The 20,346-nt window shown below is 41.5% G+C and overlaps 1 protein-coding gene across 1 annotated transcript in view; it reads right to left on the bottom strand.

Annotated features, from left to right (window-relative positions):
* Positions 1 to 20,346, bottom strand: part of LOC118211441 (hemicentin-1-like) — a 202,790-nt gene that overhangs the window by 119,358 nt on the left and 63,086 nt on the right. The window contains exons 26-32 of the mRNA XM_035388640.1: positions 19,857 to 20,153; positions 18,761 to 19,039; positions 17,993 to 18,271; positions 17,437 to 17,712; positions 16,080 to 16,361; positions 15,590 to 15,865; positions 15,074 to 15,370 (exon numbers count right to left, since the gene is read on the bottom strand). Coding sequence (XP_035244531.1) covers positions 15,074 to 15,370; positions 15,590 to 15,865; positions 16,080 to 16,361; positions 17,437 to 17,712; positions 17,993 to 18,271; positions 18,761 to 19,039; positions 19,857 to 20,153 — 1,986 coding nt within the window. The remainder of the gene's footprint in view (positions 1 to 15,073; positions 15,371 to 15,589; positions 15,866 to 16,079; positions 16,362 to 17,436; positions 17,713 to 17,992; positions 18,272 to 18,760; positions 19,040 to 19,856; positions 20,154 to 20,346) is intronic.

Genomic DNA, 20,346 nt, shown 5'->3' on the forward strand with positions numbered 1-20,346 from the left:
TCAACAGTCAGGACAATCCGAGCTCTGGCCTCTAGAGAAGAAATATTACCCCAATGAAAACAAAGGATGTGAAATGGCTTCCTAAAAGAAGCATTCAACATTAACTAACAGCATGCAAAAATATTCACAGACAGCACAAAATTTACTTAAGAATGAATTTGTGTTAGAGCAGTGTAGTTAGTTTCAAATTAAAATGGCATGTTTTATTTTAATAAAAGAAAGAAAACTTGCTCATATTTGAGGGACATGAAGATACAGTGGATACTGAGTTTGTTGTGTTCTATATGTAAGCACAATGTACAATTAATAAGCTAAAACATTCTGTTTGGGTCAATACCCCATTTCTTTTATAAATGGTCTTTATGAAGAAAGCAGTATATAATTTGATGCACATGAATAATGAATATACTTGCCAGCCTCTTGTACAAAGTATATCAGGACAGCTAGTCCGACTGGAGGGGGAAAAAAAATGAAAATTTACCAATAAGGCAAATCAGCAGCACAAATGTAGGGCACAGACATTTTGTGTACATATGACTTCAAGAAGAACCCTTGGAAGAAACACAAAAAAAGGAGAGAAACAAAAGAAATGCCAAAAGCCTTCTTATGTCATTGATGTATAGAAGGGAACAGAGGGTAATATTTGTAAGTAGGAGTGAGAGGCAGTGTTCAGCGTAGTTATTTTGATGGTAAAGCCTGAAAAGCACTTTGAAAGCACGGGGACCCTATAAACCTACACTTAGGGAGATAGCATACCATCCGCTCCAGTTTGTCATGTTATTAATACTTCATAAACATGTAACAGGTTGTGTTCAAAAAATGAGAAAGAAATGTACTTTCTGGCTAAATTATATTACTTCCACCGAACATGACAATGTTCTTATTCACACAGTGATGCATGGTGACTCATTCACACCTAGAATGCATCTTTCACAATGTTATTCTGATTCTGAGTGTGATTCCTTCTTGTTTTAATTCACTATAAGAAAGACAGAATGGAAAAACTCACCTGTTCTTGTGGCAAACTCATACATGTTGAGCTTTCTCTCCCCTGCTCTTTCTCAAAGAGGTACAGCCCTGCAGCGCTGGCTGGTTTTGTTGGTGGATGTGTCTCATTCTTGTAATACAGCTGTGGTCAGACACTGGTGTGGTTAAAGCTACTTCTCATGAACCACATAAAGAAACAAACACTTCAAAAGTACTCACAGACACAAACCTGCACATTCACTCATGTATAGTGTATACCTTTCTGGAATTAGTATATTTATTTATGCATTTATTTGTTTGCTTGTTTTCAATTATTTATTATACTATGGTTATGATCGTAGCCTACAGCAATGTGACTACACAATGAGAGGAGAAAGTAATGAAGACCATGATCTACCCACAAGATGAGCGTGCAGTTAGAGACAGGAAATGAGATACAAGCGAGAATACAGAGCAGTATAACGTCTCCTGCATCACACCTTTTTTATCACGTCTGAGAATGACATGTCCACAATAAAATGGCTACTACTTGAGCCCTTTTGACTACAGGCATAATCCTGGCTCTGTTGAAAGGTAACCCTTGGGAGTTTGTTTTCAAAGAGACAGAATAGCTATAAATAAACAATACATCTGAGAGAAAGTTATAGATGCTCACCAGTGGAAGTGGAAGTTTTTTCTCACCTAAAAGATGATTTTTTATTTTATTTTGTTGTGGAATGGATACAAATGCCTGGTGGGTTTAAAAATACAATGAAGCCACAGCCACACCATTGGGCAAATCCTGGTTCAAAATTGAATACCACCAAACATTTTAATTCTGCATTGTTTTTTTCCTAAGCTATGTCTAGCCAGGTTTCCAAAAGCAGGTTAAGTACCTTGGTCAAGGGAACAAAGGCACTGTTCTACCTGGGAATTATGCCGCCCATATAATAATACATATATTGTGAGAATGTATTTAGATGCTCACCTATATAAATTTGAATCAAGTCCTTCACTGAACAAGTCCTCTGCACGTTTTGTTGGATGAAAATTTGCTGTGGAGTTTGTTCACTGGATCCTTCTCGTGAAAAAGACACCGACTATACCGTGACCTTTGTCGTCAGTGGATTTCCAAAACGCACTGAAGGTGAGGAACCCCCAAGCCTTTTTTGGCATCCCACGTTAGAAGATAAGGGACCGTTTTCGCTAAATCGTTGCCACCGTAAAATGGGTTATAGAGATAGAACCGTGAGTTTTAACACTTTCAAACGGTATGTCTTGTTACCAGGCTGATTTAATTTCACCATAATGCAACTGAACGAATGCAAATGAACCCACTCCAGGGGGTGTAGGCAAAGGCTGTTTATGTACACATTTATCAGGCCCGTATACGATTGTACCAGAGCGCTTGGAATTATTGGGTTCTCTCTGCAGATAGCATAGTTTAGTGTCATAACGCACAAAACTTTGCTAAGTCCATTGTCATTGAACAGTTCCGTGCGCCGTTAATGGTCGCTGGTCGGGGCTCAACTCTCCATCACACCACACCACCCACTTCCCGTTTCACACCAGCAAACACCGCCCCCTGCTGACGCTACAGCGCTCTGGACATTGCAGGAACGCCTCAGCACAGCTGCGTGCGCACGTAGACAGACACCCTGCCGCACCAGACGAGAGTGAAACAAGCCGCGCCTGCGGCGGATTTGTACAAGACCCCGGCTATCTTTAAAAAGGCAGCTCGCCTCGCAACCGAGAGGCAATCCACGGTAACTAGACAACATTGCCTTTTCCGCATTTAGCCAAGACCCACTCGCTCTCGGACAAGGCTGCTGCTCAAGGCGGTTCCGGTGTTCTGTCGATTTGGTCTGCCTTGTCGAAATGTTCTACCAGCAAATGTATAGTCATGTCTATTACCATATCCTGAAAATACTTCCGCGACTAAACTGCGCTACTTTAGTAGAAATGTCAGAAGACCGGCTGTTGACGCGCTGCGGAAAGACAGAATCTGCAGCTGATTTCCGCGTGAAGCAGCGGGGCATCGCTTTTGCTAAACGAATTTTTCTTTGGCTTTTACTTTCGTTTTGACAGCGACGCGTGGATTATTACCGTGTGCGGGACGTAAACTGTACCGTGGTTGCCTCTAGTAAAGCTAGAACTGGTGACTTTTTTTGGGTCCTGTCTGGCTAACATTAAACTGCAGCATGAACCACAGAGGCTTCCATTTCACCTAACTGAAGTGAATTTTTCACTTATTGAAAGAAAAAACAGGGCCAATCCATAGCATCTGAGTACAATAAAATATGTTTGTTGTCTTTCACATCTGAAATAGTGACCCCTGTTTTGCTCAAATTCATTTTTGGCTGTCATAAGTTTTCCTTTTAAGAGCATTAAAAAGCTTTCAACAGGTGATATGATCTTCCCAGTATATTTTCACATTAATAAAACAATGTTTTGATATACAATATGTAGTTCCTCAATCTTAAGTTGAATTATAAATTTATATTTGTTGTTACCAAGTCCATAAACATCGATAAAATACACGCATGTATAAGTTTGTCAATTCGATTAAATAAGTCCAATCAAGTTCAAAATAGCAGTAGTTTCTGTTCTAGTCTAGTGGCGCCACCTAATGTTTTCTGAAGGAAATACAAATCTGAGTAATGCATTTTGAATAGTATTGTGTGCTTCCACGTAAAAAAATTATACTTGGCAATCATCAGTATTCTGAATGTTCCTATTAGAATGCAGAGTAATTTACACCATTAAAAACACATTACTTAAGCATGTTAAAAACCTCACTCTTTGCTTTGCGATCACAGCCATCTGCACTGGTCCTAAGCGAGATGTTTCTCTTCACTGGCCAGCTAAAACAAATGAGAAATAGTCACAATTACAGATTCACAGAAGCAGTGTCACAAACAGAAATATGGCCAAAACAAATCATCAAAATACCCCCAGGCAGAGTTAACAGTGCATCACAGTACCTTTGTTGTGAGATCTTCTGGATCCTCTTTTGGTGGGGGTACTATGAAAGCAAACACAAGATATGAGAATGTAATAGCTTTATTCATACTCCTGGGCTAACACAGCCAGAATGATCATGAAATGGTTGATATCAGGACGGGGTCAGGATTTTAACCCTTGTCCTTGTGGTCGGAGTCTAGAGCTCTACCACTGGGCTAGACTCAAAGACTGATGAACCCAAAAGCAGAGAACAAAAAACGGGATTCCAAAAAATATACACAAGAAAGTACTCAGGCACAACAGTCTTTAGGTTCCAAAGAACACGATCCAAAAAACTTGTAAACAAGTTTCCAAATACAAAAAATTTCAAAATACAAGAAACTCAAAGAAAATTAAACTAAACACAAGAGAGTTTTCAAGCACAGCAACAGTCCAACAAAAGAGAGCACAAGGTAGCACTTACTCAAGGTAGACAGCTACAAAACGGCAACTTAAATACACAGCACAATTAAGACACAGATGGAACATATTACCAAGACATTCTCAAAGACAGAAAAAAAGGAAACCAAAAGTCTATAAGGGTGGCATCTGGTGGCCAAAAGGATGTATTACAGTCCAGATGCTGACAGTTAAATTCTAAAATTATTGCATGATAATTCATATAAATCTATGCGCAAAAAAACATGATTCAAAATAATTTACTTGTATATTTTTATATATTTACTATTTAAATATCTACTATTTGTGTGTTTTAATAATGGCACAATAATTAATTTAATTTTTTTTGTAGCAGAAGTGAACTCGGAAATCAACACTCAATAACATTAAAGAATTTAGCTTTATCTTATACTAGGCAGATTGAAAATAAACACTACATTTAATTTTGTTAATAGTTATGTAGAGCTTCAGAGAGCCACTGTACATTTGCCTCATCTTATACTGGACAGATGAAAAAAAATTAAGAGTTGTAATTTATTTATGAAATTACCACAAAATGTCATCATAGTCTCCAGGGTAGGCACAGCCTGAGGACGAGCTGAAACACCAGAATGATTATAAAATGTTTTTTAGATGAATGAATCTACAATAAATGAAAATTCATCAAAATCCCTACTTCTGTGCATGTGTTTTTGTGCCATTTTTCTGCCCAATTTAGTCATATATACCAATTCCTCAGTCGATGCGCTATCCTCTGTCGGTCTCCTCCGATACATGTGGAGTCGGCAGCCGCTTCTTTTCACTGGGGCGAGGAGTTTCACTGGGAGAGAGTAACACGAGCAGAGGTTCATGCTATCTCCCCCAGATGCCCTCCCTGCTGGACAGGCGCCCTGACCAATCAGTAGGAGTCGCTAATGCTCAGGACTCATACCCTCACTGGCTTCCCACCCACGAACACAGCGTCTAACCCAGCCGAAAGTACCACTGCCGGGGATCGAACCCGGGTCTCTGAGGTGGTTGGCAAGTGCTTATACCGCTACACTACACTTGCTTCTGTGCATGTTTGACAACATACGCTGACATACAAGTGTGCATGTGCCTTAATAATGACACTGATTCATTTTAATCTAGTTTTAGAAAAGGAGAACTCTGAAATCAGCAACACAAGACATGACATTACAGCTGTTTGCTTTGTCAGCAGATGGTGAATTTGTGTACTAAATTCAATGTAGCTGACATTGTAATGGTGATCAGCCGCAATTTCCAATTTCCTACAAATTTCTGAATGACTCTTTATGGATAAAGTACAGAACAATAAAATAAATAAGATGTGCATGAATAATGAAAATACTTGCCTGTCTCTTGTACAAAGACAGTCAGGACAACAAGGCCTACCGGGGGAAAAAAATAACATTTTATTAGCTATTCCAGTTATTCACCAATAAAGCAAACCCAGTACATACAGTAATATGAATATTACTTCTTCGTTATTTGTATTTGTCCTAATACTGTAGCTTATTCTTCTGCCTAGTTTGTTTTGTAGAGGTTAGGTCAGAATAGTGTTCACTGTGTGAACTGTGTTCTTGGCTAAAAATAGCTGTACAAAATAAGTATTGTACCTTACTGAACCTGTGTTTAGCAGTTGTCTATGACCATGAAATGCACTTTTTTGTACGTCGCTTTGGATAAAAGCGTCTGCCAAATGAATGTAATGTAATGTAAGGGCACAGAAATGTTGTGTAGACATTATCTCAACAGGAAAATTTGGAAAAAACTGAAAAAAAGAAAGTAGCTAGCTGATCTGAGCTCGGAGCTTGCACCTCGTAGCTAGCTGATCCGAGCTCGGAGCTTGCACCTCGTAGCTAGCTGATCTGAGCTCGGAGCTTGCACCTCGTAGCTAGCTGATCTGAGCTCGGAGCTTGCACCTTGCAGCTAGCTGATCCAAGCTCGTGGTCAAAACGCCTTTCAGGGATGGCGAACGGCACCTAAAGGAGCCTTGGTGTGCTTGTGAACCTCAGCACGTTGACATGCCAAGCAGGCATTCGCCCAGTCACCGACATCCTTCTTCAGGCCGTGCCACACAAACTTCTCGGAGAATTAATTTGTGCGACGCCTGGCGGCCCCGATGGGACAGGTTGTGCAAAGCATCGAAAACACGCCGCCGCCAAACCCCAGGGCACCGCTGGTCTCGCGACGCCAGTGGACACATCGCAAAGGAGCAGCAGGCACGAAGTACCGAAACTCGCATCCTGCAGCTGCAGGCCTGTGGTCGGCGTGCGTAACGCCTGCACTTCGGGGTCAGACGCTTGGTCAGCAGCCATCTGAGTGTAATCTACACCTAAATGGACCGCGCCCGCCGCAGATCGTGAAAGACGGTCTGCCGCCACGTTGTCCTTTTCGGCGACGTGCTGAATGTCCGTGGTGAACTCCGAAATGAACGCTAACTGCCTTTGTTGACGGGCGGACCACGGCTCCGAAGCTTTAGCCATAGCTAGAGCCAAAGGTTTGTGGTCTACGAAGGCAGTGAATGTGTGGCCCTCGAGCAGGAAACGAAAGTGTCGCACAGCTAAATAAAGGCCGAGGAGCTGGCGATCAAATGTGCTATATTTGCGTTCAGCGGGGCGGAGCTGGCGGCTAAAAAAAGTGAGCGGTTGTCAAACCCCGTCCACCAGCTGTTCCTGCACCCCGCCAACCACGAAATAAACAAATCTTTCTCTCTTTTTGGGCGATTGTAAATCTTGAAAAGCACTTTCTACTCACAGGGACCTCATTTACCCTTACCTTGGGAGACAGCATACCTTCCACTCGCACTTCGTAAACACGTAACAGGTTGTGTTTAAAAAAAGGATGCAGATCTCATGTACACAATGGTACATCATGCAGTGACTCATTCACACCTAGAATGCATCATTCACAATGTTATTTTGATTCTGAGTGTGAATCCTTCTTGTTTTAATTCAGTGATAAGAAAGACAGAATGGAAAACTCACATGCTGCTGTGGTGAACTCATACATGTTAAGCTTTCTCTCCCCTGCTCTTTCTCTAACAGGTATAGCCCTGCAGCGCTGGCTGGTTTTGTGAGCGGATGTGTTTCATTCTTTTAATACAGCTGTGGTCAGGCATTGGCTGGAAACATCAGTGTGGTTAAAGCTACGTCTCATAAACAACACACAGAAAAAGTCCAAAATTATACACAGACACGAACCTGCATACACGCGTTATATCCAGCTATAAAATTAGATGCAAAGTAAGAAGTTGTGTAAGTCACTCTGCATAAGTGTTGGCTAAATACCTGTAATGTTAACAGCCTTTCTTGGCAGTCCCCCTCCCAGGTGTAATCTAGATTCTTTCAGTGCTTTACATTGCTTTGGGGGTAGTTGAGCGAGCAGCTTGAACCAGTAGTTTTTAAACAACTAACCTCTTTTCTCCATCAGAACTACCTGCTAGACCCTCACCAGTCTGGCTTCCGATCTGGGCACCCAACAGAGACTGCGCTCCTAGCTGTGACGGAGGCACTTGCCACTGCAAGAGCCTCACGCCTCTCCTCTGTCCTGATCCTTCTTGACCTGTCTGCAGCTTTCGACACGGTCAGCCATAAAATACTCCTCTCCACCTTGGCTGGGATGGGCATCGCTGGGACTGCCCTGTCTTGGTTCGCTTCCTATGTTGCAGATAGGTCCTACCAGGTCACCTGGAAGGGGTCTGCCTCTACTTCTCATCCCCTTGTTACGGGAGTGCCGCAGGGATGTGTACTGGGTCCTCTGCTGTTCTCCTTATACACCAGATCTCTTGGCTCAGTTATTAATTCACATGGCTTCTCCTACCATTGTTATGCAGATGACACACAACTCTTCTTCTCTTTCCCCCCCTCGGCCACACAGGTCAATGATAAGATCTCTTCCTGCCTGGCTGACATCTCCACCTGGATGGCCAGCCACCATCTGAAGCTCAACCTCAACAAAACTGAGCTGCTCTTCTTCCCGTGCAAGACCTCCTTACTTTGTGAGCTCTGAATCACGGTTGATGGCACCACAGTGACTGCCTCTCACTCTGCCAAGAGCTTGGGGGTGGTCCTGGATGACCAACTGGACCTCAAGGAGCACATCAAGGCAACATCATGGTCCTGCAGATTCCTTCTTTACAACATCAGAAGGATTCAACCATACCTGATGGCGCACTCTACCCAGCTGCTTGTCCAGGCTATGGTGACCTCTCGCCTTGATTACTGCAACTCTCTCCTTGCAAGCCTGCCAGCTTGTGCCATACAGCCACTATAGATGATTCAGAATGCCGCTGCCCGACTCATCTACAACCTCCCCAAATTCTCCCACGTCACTCCTCTGCTGCGATCACTCCACTGGCTACCGGTCGCTGCCAGGATCCGGTTTAAAGCACTGACCCTTGCCTACACTGCTGCCAACAGGACAGCCCCCATCTACTTGCAGGACATGACTCGATTCTATGTGCCTGCTCGATCACTCCGCTCTGCGGCAGCAGGGCGCCTTGTAACCTCTCCCACCGCCCAAAGGGATCACAGAGCTTCTCCACCCTAGCTCCCCAGTGGTGGAACAAACTCCCCGTCCCTCTCCGAACCTCCCCCTCACTACCCATCTTCCGCCATGGCCTGAAGACTCATCTCTTCAGACTATACCTAGACTAACCACCACCACGCTGTATATTTCACTCTAAATCCCCCCCCCCCCCCCCCCTTTTCATGACACTTGTTACATGTTGCCCCATCCCAGCACTTTTTGGTAATTTGTATTTGTCCTAATACTGTAGCTTATTCTTCTGCCTAGTTGGCTTTGCAGAGGTTAGGTCTGAATAGTGTTCACTGTGTGAACTAAACTGTGTTCTTGGCTAGAAATAGCTGTACAAAATAAGTATTGTACCTTCCTGAACCTGTGTTTAGCAGTTGTCTGTGACCATGAAATGCACTTTTTGTACGTCGCTTTGGATAAAAGCAAATAAATGTAATGTAATGTAATGGGTATCGTTTAATTTCATTTGTAGATTAACGTTAATTGTATTTTACTTAAAACATGAAAGTGAACAAGACGTCTCTATCATCCACTGTTCTCGAGCTAGCTAATACATGTCACTAAGTAGGCGTTAATAACTTCATTCCCTTATGCAATATTGACACTATTGACATTCAAATTATATTATAATGTTCAATGTATATGTCTAGCAAAAGTCACAAAAGGGGAGCCATGTGCATTTCATGACGGCAGATTTATTTCTTTTTTTATTTTTATAAAAACAAATTAAACAAAAGCAAGTCTAAAAATTGGGTCTTAAGCTGCTTTTTAAAGGAGTCCACCTGTCCACAATTCTTAAGTGCAATGGGAGAGAGTCCCAGAGTTTCGGAGCTATAACCTCAAAAGCACAGTCTCCTTTCGTTTTGAGCCTGGGGTGAGGAACAACCAACAAACCCTGATCAGAGGACCTTAGATTCCTACTGGGCTTATATGGCTGCAGTAGCTCTTTAATGTAGACAGGTGCATGGCCATGCAAGGCTCTGTAAACAATTACAAGAATCTTGAAATGGATTCTGAATTTGATGGGAAGCCAGTGTAGAGATTTCTGGATTGGCATTATGTGAGACCTTTTGGGGGACCTGGTCAGGAGCTTAGCAGCAGCATTTTGGACCAGTTGTAAGCGGTGAAGGGATGTCTTACTAAAACAGGTGAAAAGGGAATTGCAGTAATCAAGATGTGAGGAAATAAATTCATGTATAATCATCTCCAACGCTGTGGAGACAATGGGCCTGAGTTTGGCAATGTTTCTCAGCTGGTAGAAGCAGGAGCGAACCAAGCAATTTACATGCTGGTCAAAACTCAATGCCTAGGCCATAGAAATGCCTAGATTACAGAGGGTGGGTTTAACAGAAGCGGATAAAGAGCCAAGACATTCCATCACCTTCAGGACAACGCCATCTGGGGCAGAAATAAGAACTTCTATTTTTTCAGTATTTAGCTGCAGAAAATTGTCTGCCATCCAATCTTTTACAGAGTCGAGCCAATTCAGTAGAACAGCCAGTCTTGAATCATTTTGAGGCTTAAACGAAAAGTATAATTGAATATCGTCTGCATAACAATGGAAGGAGACATCATTAAAATTACTCATTATCTGCCCGAGAGGAAGCAAGTACAATATAAACAGCAGCGGGCCTAGGACAGAACCTTGGGGAACACCACAAAAAAGAGATTGAGCTGATGAGACATAATTATGGACTGTAACCGAGAAAGTCCTGTCTGACAGGTACGAGGAAAACCAATCCAAACCTGATCCAGAAATACCCACCCACTGCCTGAGCCTCTCAAACAAAATACGGTGGTCCACCGTATCAAAAGCAGAACTGAGATCTAACAGAACCAATACAGAACATTCTCCTGCATCACCCTTCATTAGCAGATCATTTGATACTCTGAGAAGAGCTGTTTCTGTTGAGTGCAACCGACGGAAGCCAGACTGAAAATTTAGAAATAGGCCTGTAGTATATATCTATTTATATAAAGAGAGAAGTGCAATGGTTCAGAGAGACTTGTCAACAGTCTCCTGCGCATATGCATATGCGTATAGACATTTCACCACTCACATTTTGCACAATTGCATATTGTTATTATTACTAAACAATAAACTGCATTCATTTTAAACTGGCATTCCTCTTTGACACTTACCACTGCACACCCAGCCGTTTTAAGGTTCTAACACTTAGATCCCAGGATATCTGCACCCTGCAGTCACTCACCTGTACACTAGTGTCATAGCAGGATACACAATGTATTTATGCAGGCTACACAAGCAAGTCACCTCCACGTCAACCAAGATAGACAGCGATCCGTATTGAGCCACACTACTGGTGGACAGCAGTCTCCTTCTTCTATACCGAACCGTTAGCCCAGAGGAAAGGTTAAAACACTATATAATCAAGATAACATTAAATTAATCCCGTTGCAGTAAAACTACATGCATTCCTTTGCCACTCAGTTACTTCCGCTGTTTGGTTTGCAGAGGGGTTTCTTACAGTTGGCGACCTCGATGTTATAAGTTCAGCTGGTGACCTGTTTGGTGTATCTGAGGGGTTTCTTACATAGGTGATCATCAGTATTCTGAATATTCCTACTAGAATGCAGAGTAATTTACACCATTGAAAAAACTTAGCTTGACAAAAACTTTTAGATGCATTGGGCAAGAAAAACACCAGCAAGATTTCAGTTACCTGAGGGTTAAAATTTAGATTAAATTTCTCCTGTCATTTTGCAAAGAATATCACACATATGGCTAAAATTTAAGAAAAAATAAAAATTAGGATACAATCAAACTATGTATGTCGTAAGATATAATTAAAAAAATCACAAATATAAGCTTTTAAGCTGAAATAAAATCAAGCACATGTATCCAACATAAAGGTAAGCCGTGTACTCCGGGATCAGTGCTTTGGATACACCTACAGTGATACATCTTTTATTTAATGTATGAAAATGACATTTTCCTTCATTACATAAAATCCTTTCCTTTGCGATCACGGCCATCTGCGCTGGTCCAGAGCAAGATGATTTTCTCTTCACTGGCCAGCTAAAACAAATGAGAAATAGTCACAACTACAGATTCAGAGAAGCAATATCATAAACAGAAATATGGGCAAACCAAATCATCAAAATACAGCCAAGCCGAGTTTACAGTGCATCGCAGTACCTTTGAATGATGTGAGATCTTCTGGATTCTGTTTTGGTGGGAGTACTATGTAAGCAAACAAGAGATGTGAAAAAGTATTAATGAATATACATGTTGACATAAGTGTCAGTCATTATGGAAGCAAACTCATTGAACTGGCATATATCAAAATGTAACAATGTATTCAGGCAACCAAGTCACATAGTCATGCATCTACAGATAATGATAATGCATTACATTTTTTTTACATACATTATGAATTAGCATCAATTAAAAATAAAATGAAAACAAAGAAAGAATTGGATAAAGATAGTACCTTCAGTCTTCTTTTTTAGGTCCAGAATAGAATAAAGTTCAATTCTGTAAGCAGCTACAAATACAATATAAATATAATGAATTAAATAACAAAAAATTCTGAGAAAAAGGCACTAAATTACAGAATTAACGGTCAATTTACTGGTATGCTGTAAAAATTAATTGAATTCAGTAATACCTTTTTGCATATAAATACTAATTTATCAAAAAACACATGAAATCCAAATTTATTTTATAATTGTGTACTCAAAGGTGAATGAGGGATAATGCCTTTTTTGTCATTGTTGGATTTTCTTTCCAAACAGGAAACAATATCTGTGCTCAGAAGGATTTGTGGTATCAGAACCTGAAGTAAAAGTTCATTATGAAAATAAAATGGTCTAACAATACATCTTAAATTATGAAATACCATTTGCTTCAGTGGATTGTTCTTCATTACTGACATGTTCACAGTCCCCATACAGGTATTCTGAAATACACATGGTAAGACAGAAAAAGTAACATAACATAACTGGCCATTCAGCCCAACAGTGTTCGCCATCTTCCTACCACTAAAGTGTACTTGGTGCTCGGGTTACCTACAAACTAGATGGCATCTAGCACCATATCAAACCTGGCCTTGAGAACCCCCAGAGTTTCTGCCTCTACTACATGACACGGCAAGCTATTCCACACAGTAACTATTTACTGCCTGTGTGAAAAAATACTTTCTAATGTCTGTGCGGAAGTTGGCTTTTGCTCATTTATTTATACCCCCTCGTTCTAGCTTTTATCTTTCATATCAGGAACCAATTTGGTTGCCCTTCTCTGAACCATTTCCTTTATATCTTTGTTCTAGTACAGTCCCCAGAACTGTACACAGTACTCTAAGTGTGGTCTGACAAAGGGATTGTGGTCTGTAAAGGTAAGTGCGATATTCAACAAGTAGGTTCTCTGGTGAAGATTACATGGGTGGACAGACTTCATCTTTTAAGGGTCTCCTGTGAGACAGACATTCACAGCACAAAATGACTCACTAAGAGGTCAGATATATTAACAAGGGGAAATGGAAACAGTAAATTTCTCACCTGTGGGTGGCTTTGACAAAAACATGTCATTCTGTGGTGTCATCTTGTAAGCTGTTTAACACAGTGGAATACACACACATGGGATAGAGGCAGTCAGTTAATTTAAACAATGTTAGTTTTCTGTATTTTTGTTTCTATACATCTTTAAACAATATGTTCAGTACTTCAGATAATACTGTCTGTAGCCCATATTGCACATTTTCCCTACTCCTACATTTCCTGTGCTCAATATAAAACCAAGTCATTTGAATGAGGACTCTCCACAACATGTGTTCACCAATGTGGAACAGTGAACAGAGCAGCAGTGTAGTACCATGGGGAAGGAACTCCACTTGTAAACTTGCAGGTTTGATTCCAAAGTACCACACTGCCAAAGGTACCCTTGATCAACGCACTTAATCTGGATTGCTTTAGTATGGAATCCAGCTGTATAAATTGGAACTATGTTAAAATGCAGTAGTTCTGTACATTGCTGTGGTAAATGCCTGTAATGTAAAAGAAACGCAATGAGCCGGTAGCACAATTCGCACTCACCCAACTTCCTTTTCTTTCTCAGGCAAACACAGCCCACGACTGTGAGGATGAGTCCGAGCAAGAGTGAGCTGGCCACAGAAACCAGAACTTTCCGCTTTAGGACTGACAGACAAGGGAACACAAAACAAAGGGAGGGACCCAAAATCATGCAACTCATTATAAATGACCAGCATTATGACCTGTAATGGCTGAACTACATTGGCTGCATTAGCTGCATGGATTGGCTTCGACTGCTTATCCTTAAGCTCAAAATACCATGGTGCACTGTGGAGTACTGACTGAGTCTATTGCAAACAAGATAGCGTGATTTTCTTTCACATGCTGTGCTCACCACGAGTGCTTGAAGGGTGGTGGAGGAAGTGGTCTTGGGTGAGGCACATTTCATTAATACCCTGACAAAAGGAGTGGAACTCACCAATGTTGTTTTCTCTAAATCCCTCGCTGATCTCTGTGTAAGACGGTTGGCCTGTTCTGTTTCCTCTGCATTTATATTCACTACTGTAAGAGTCATTTCCAGCGGTGAGTGTGAGTCTGTCCCCACTGGGGTCCAGTGGAAGATGCCGTCCGTCTCTGTACCACGTGTAGTTCCACTCAGCAGAGCTCCCCTCAACCTGACACCTCAGAGTCAGACTGGCTGACCTGAAGATCTCTGTCCACGCAGTCTCCAGAGTCAGCACAGCCTGAGGACGAGCTGAAACGCCACAATGATTAGGAAATGGTTGATTAGAGCATCATGCTCAACGATAAATTATAATACATAAAAACGCCATGCCCAAAACATGATTTAAAATATCACTTATTTGGTGCATGTATGTTTTCACTTTGATGTCGCTGTTTCCCCGGTGGCACTGTCATGTTTAAACAGGCAAGGGCCTTCCCCAAAAGTGTAGGGGAAGCACAGAATAGTCTAGAATGTGATTGTATTCTGTAGAATTAAAATTAGCCTTCACTAGAACTAAGGGGCCTAGCCCAAACAATTAAAAACATCCCCAGACCAAAGAGTGTCCAGATACTTTTGGTCATATACCGTATAGAACATTTCGGAATTATTTTCTTTATCATATACTAGACTGAGAAATAAAACAGTAAAATGTATTTCTTATGTTACCAGTTATGTTGAGCTGGAGAGAGTCACTGTACAGTGTGTAGAAAGCGGGTCTCCCTCTCCCTGCTCTGCACCAGTACTCTCCACCATGTGAAACTGCAGCAGAGCGGATGGTGTAACTGGACCCGTCAGTGCTGCTGGAGTCAGTGCTGGTCAGTGCTGCTCCCTGTGTTTCTTTGTACCACAGATACTCCCAGCCAGCAGGATCTGTGCCAGCCCTACATCTTAGGGTCACTGTATCTCCTGTGAAGATCTCTCCACTGGGGGGGTCCAGAGTCAGCAGGGGTTTTGGGGCCTCCCCTACAAAACAGTTTCACAATTCACAATTTCACACACGGGTTAAAACACCAGGAAACCAGAGTAAACATACATTTCAGATGCTACATTAAAACACAACATAATAAACAGGCCTGCACAAAGAACAAGCCACAACATTACAACATTAACCAATAAAAGTAAATGGAAATGCTAAATTTTAATTATTACATTTGTATCGTTATGTAATAAATGACATCTTACCAGAAACTTTGAGTGCAACTGTACTGCTGATGCCAGTGTACAGTACTCTTTCCTTATGCTGTCCTTGACATGTGTATGTTCCTGCATCTGACTGAACAGCAGACAGGATCTCATAGGCGTCCTCAGCTGTGCCCACAGGAAGTTCTTGTCCATCTCGGTACCATTTATGCATCCACACAGCAGAGCGGTCCTGAATGTCACAGTGCAGAGCCGCTCTCTCTCTGTTAAAGATGTTTGTCCATCTAGTCTGTAGAGTCAGAACCACGGGTGGGAGTGCTGGACAGACCAGGAAACAAAGTGCAAGATGAAGATGGAGTCACAGGAATACCTCTTTTCATCAATTGCTCTTGTAAATACCTTATATAACAATACACAATATAACAGAGTTAAAAAAAAAATGAGTCATTTGCAAATGCTGAAAATTATTACTCTTATACATGAACATAAATTTAAGTCAAAGTTATTTTCACAGCACAACAACATTACTCACCATCTACATTAAGTGTCACATCGTTGCTAACGTTAGTGTAAACATCTCTTCCTGGTATTTTCCCTCTGCAGGAGTATTTTCCACTGTGTGACTGATCTAGAGCTGGGATTGTGAACTCATTTCCACTACTGGAGTCCTCACTGTTGAAAGGGGCTCCATCTCTGTACCACAGATAACTCCACCCAGTCTGACGGGTCTGAATCTCACATTTGAGAGTCACTTTCTCAGTGGGGTAGAACTTCCTCCATGCAGGGTTCAGGGATAGCACAGCAGGCGGTGGAGCTGCCAGTACAGGACACAATCAAAACCAGCACAGGGACAAAGAATTTCACCTCCTCAGAAATGTATTTTTTCTTATACATTTCACAGTCTTTTCAGCAGGGGTTCAGGAATCTTCCTGATACATGTATTCATGAATCGGTGAAAATTTCTAAGCCGACAAAAAATTTCATTTTACAGAGTAAAATAATAATTTTGCAAAGTGCCTTGGTTACTGGCATCTACTAAGTGTCAAAATATAAAGAAAATGAATAATAATGAAGCTCCATCTGTCTCGGGGCCATTTTTACAGTCATAAGAGCGTAAAAAGGCATGAAGCAAAATATAGTGAAGTAACGAAGAACTACATGTGGGTGCTCCAAATTATTAAGAAATACATAGGCTAATAATCAGTTCATACGCTACATTTCCAAAAGTATGTGGATACCCATATGTACTTGTTGAACATATCATTTCAAAACCATGAACATGAACATGTAGTTAGACCCCCATTTGCTGCTGTAACAGTCTCCACTCCCCGTCCAGTAGATTTTGGAACATGGCTGCAAGGATTTGTTTCCATTCAGTCACAAAAGCACTACTGCGGTCAGGCACTGATTTTGCGATTAAGGCCTGGTTCGCAGTCGGCATTCCAATTCATCCTAACGATGTGTGATGGGGTAGAGGTCAGTGCTCTGTGCAGGCCAGTCAAGTTCTTCCAAACCAAACTCGGCAAACAATTTCTTTATAGACCATACTTTGTGCACAGGGGCATTGGCTTGCGGAAACGGGAAAGGTCCTTCCCCAAACTGTTGCCATAAAGTTGGAAGCACACAATTCTCTAGAATGTCATTGCATGGTGTAGCATTAAGATTTCCCTTCAATGGATCTAAGGGGCCTAGTCCAACCCATGGAAAACAGCCCCAGACCATTATTCCTCCTCCACCAAACTTTACAGTTGGCACGATGCATTCTGCCAAACCCAGATTTGTATGTCAGACTGCCAGATAGTGAAGCATGATTCATCACGCCAGAGAATGTGTTTCCACTGGATTTTATACATTAAATTTGTATTTTTAAGTAATACACGACAGCTTACCATTAACTTTGAGTGCAACCATATTGCTGCTGCCAGTGTACCGTACTCTTTCCTTATGCTCTCCTTTACATGTGTATGTCCCTGAGTCTGACTGAACAACAGACAGGATCTCATAGGTGTCCTCAGCTGTGCCCACAGGAAGTTCTCGTCCATCTCTGTACCATTTATGCATCCACACAGGAGAACGGTCCTGAATGTCACAGTGCAGAGTCACTCTCTCTCTGTTAAAGATGTTTGTCCATCCAGTCTGTACAGTCAGAACCACGGGTGGGAGTGCTGGGCAGACCAGGACACAAAGAGCAAGATGAAGATGGAGTCACAGAAATACCTGTTTTACGTGGAGTGCTCACGCTCTTCAGTCCATAACTTTTTACACAAATGGTAAAAAAAGATCAATGGCAAATGCAAGCTTTCTTGATTGATTTTGTCAACACCTTTCTACACAGTGTTACAGAGTGAACAAAGGAGTCATTTCCAAGCACTGAAAATTATTACTCTTATTCATGAATATGAATTTAGGTACACGTAATTTTCACAGCACAACAACATTACTCACCATCTACAGTCAGAGTCACATCTTTGGTCATTTCAGTGTAAACATCTCTTCCTGGTATTTTCCCTCTGCAGGAGTATCTCCCATTGTGTGACTGATCTAGAGCTGGGATTGTGAACTCATTTCCTCTGGAGAGCGCACTGTTGATAGGGGCTCCATCTCTGTACCACAGATAACCCCACTCAGTCTGACGGGACTGAATCTCACATTTGAGAGTCACTTTCTCAGTGGGGTAGAACGTCCTCCATGCAGGGTTCAGGGTTAGCACAGCAGGTGGTGGAGCTGCCAGTACAGGACACAATTAAACCCAGCACTGTGACAAAGAACTTCACCTTCTCAGAAATACTTTATTTTCTCCTTAATTTCACAGGCTTTTCAGCAGGGGTTCAGCAATCTTCCTGTTACATGTATTCACGAGTCAGTAAACATTTCTAAGATTACATACATTTTTTTTAAATTTGCAAAGTGCCTTGGTTAATAGCATCTACTAACTGTCAAAATATAAACACAATTAGTTATAATGAAGCTCCATCTGTCTCTGAGCCAGTTTTACAATCAGATGAGTGACAAAATATAGTGATGAAACAGACCAGGAAACAAAGTGTAAGATGAAGATGGAGTCACAGAAACACCTGCTTCTCAACACCTTTCTACACAGTATTAATGAGTTTTTAAAAACGGAGTCATTTCCAAGTACTGAAAATTATTACACTCATACATGAACATAAATATATGTATAACATATTTTCACAGCACAACAAGATTACTCACCATCTACGGTCAGAGTCACATCTTTGCTCATTTCAGTGTAAACATCTCTTCCTGGTAAACCTCCTCTGCAGGAGTATCTTCCTCTGTGTGACTGATCTAGAGCTGGGATTGTGTACTCATTTCCTCTGGAGAGCGCACTGTTCATAGAGGCTCCATCTCTGTACCACAGATAACTCCACCCAGTCTGACGGGACTGAATCTCACATTTGAGAGTCACTTTCTCAGTGGGGTAGAACTTCCTCCATGCAGGGTTCAGGGTTAGCACAGCAGGCGGTGGAGCTGCCAGTACAGGACACAATCAAACCCAGCACTGGGACAAAAAATTTTCAATTTCTATCTACAATAACACAAAAATATTACTTGTAGTTAAAAACAGTCTTAGACATGACTTTTCTTAAAATATTCTTAATTTGGATTTAATTACAATTTAATTAATTATTGGAAGTCTATCTAATCATTGTGCAGTCAGAGGTGGAGGGGTGGGAGAGAAGTGCCTATTTGACTTGCCTGTAATGCATGTAAAATAGGCATTAAGTTGCAAGAAAACTCCTTGCAAAGAAGGAGTTAAGCTTAAATGTGCGAGGTCAAGTAAACATTGAGGCAAAAAGATTATTCCCAGACAGGAATTGCAAAGCAGCTTTAAGATTTCCAGGTGCAGTTTTCAGTACACACTCAGAAGGCAGAAGACAAATATCTTGTGCTGTGTAGCAAGAGAAACTGTCATAAAACTACACCACAACTTACACGAAGAACTCAATGCTACTAGAGAGAAACCAGTTCCCCTGATTACAGTGAAATGGCAACTACGATCATACAAAAAAGCATGCAAAAATGTTCAGACAGCAAATGTTTATGCATTTGTGCTTGTATGCACGTACAATGAAAATAATATTTATTTTGTTTTTGTATGTGTGTAGACATGCATGTGCTCATGTGCGTTTGTATGCATGTACAGTAATGGCACTACGATTCATTTTATTTTAGTTGTACCAGGTGAAGGTGAACTGTAAAAGTAACATTAAATAACATTACAGAATTATTAGCTGTATTAGATACTAGATTGATAAAAAGCAGTGAAATGTATTTCTTATGTTACCAGATATGCTGAGCTGGAGAGAGTCACTGTACAGTGTGTAGAAAGGGGGTTTCCCTCTCCCTGCTCTGCACCAGTACTCTCCACCATGTGAAACTGCAGCAGAGCGGATGGTGTAACTGGACCCGTCAGTGCTGCTGGAGTCAGTGCTAGTCAGTGCTGCTCCCCGTGTTTTTTTGAACCAGAGATACTCCCAGCCAGCAGGATCAGTGCCAGCCTTACAGCTCAGGGTCACTGTATCTCCTGTGAAGATCTCTCCACTGGGGGGCTCCAGAGTCAGCAGGGGTTTGGGGGCCTCCCCTACAAAACAGGTATAATTTTACCCGCAGGTTAAAACACATCATTTAATATTGTTGGTGGGGGGGTGAACATACATTTCAGATGCTACTTTAAGAAACTAACCCTAATAAACAGGCCACAAAGAACAATCCACAACATTACATTTAAAGTAAAAAATTTAGCATAAATCGAAATACTACATTTTAATTATTAC

The sequence above is a fragment of the Anguilla anguilla genome, chromosome 13, assembly GCF_013347855.1.
Source record: "Anguilla anguilla isolate fAngAng1 chromosome 13, fAngAng1.pri, whole genome shotgun sequence".
Taxonomy (NCBI): Eukaryota; Metazoa; Chordata; class Actinopteri; order Anguilliformes; family Anguillidae; genus Anguilla; species Anguilla anguilla.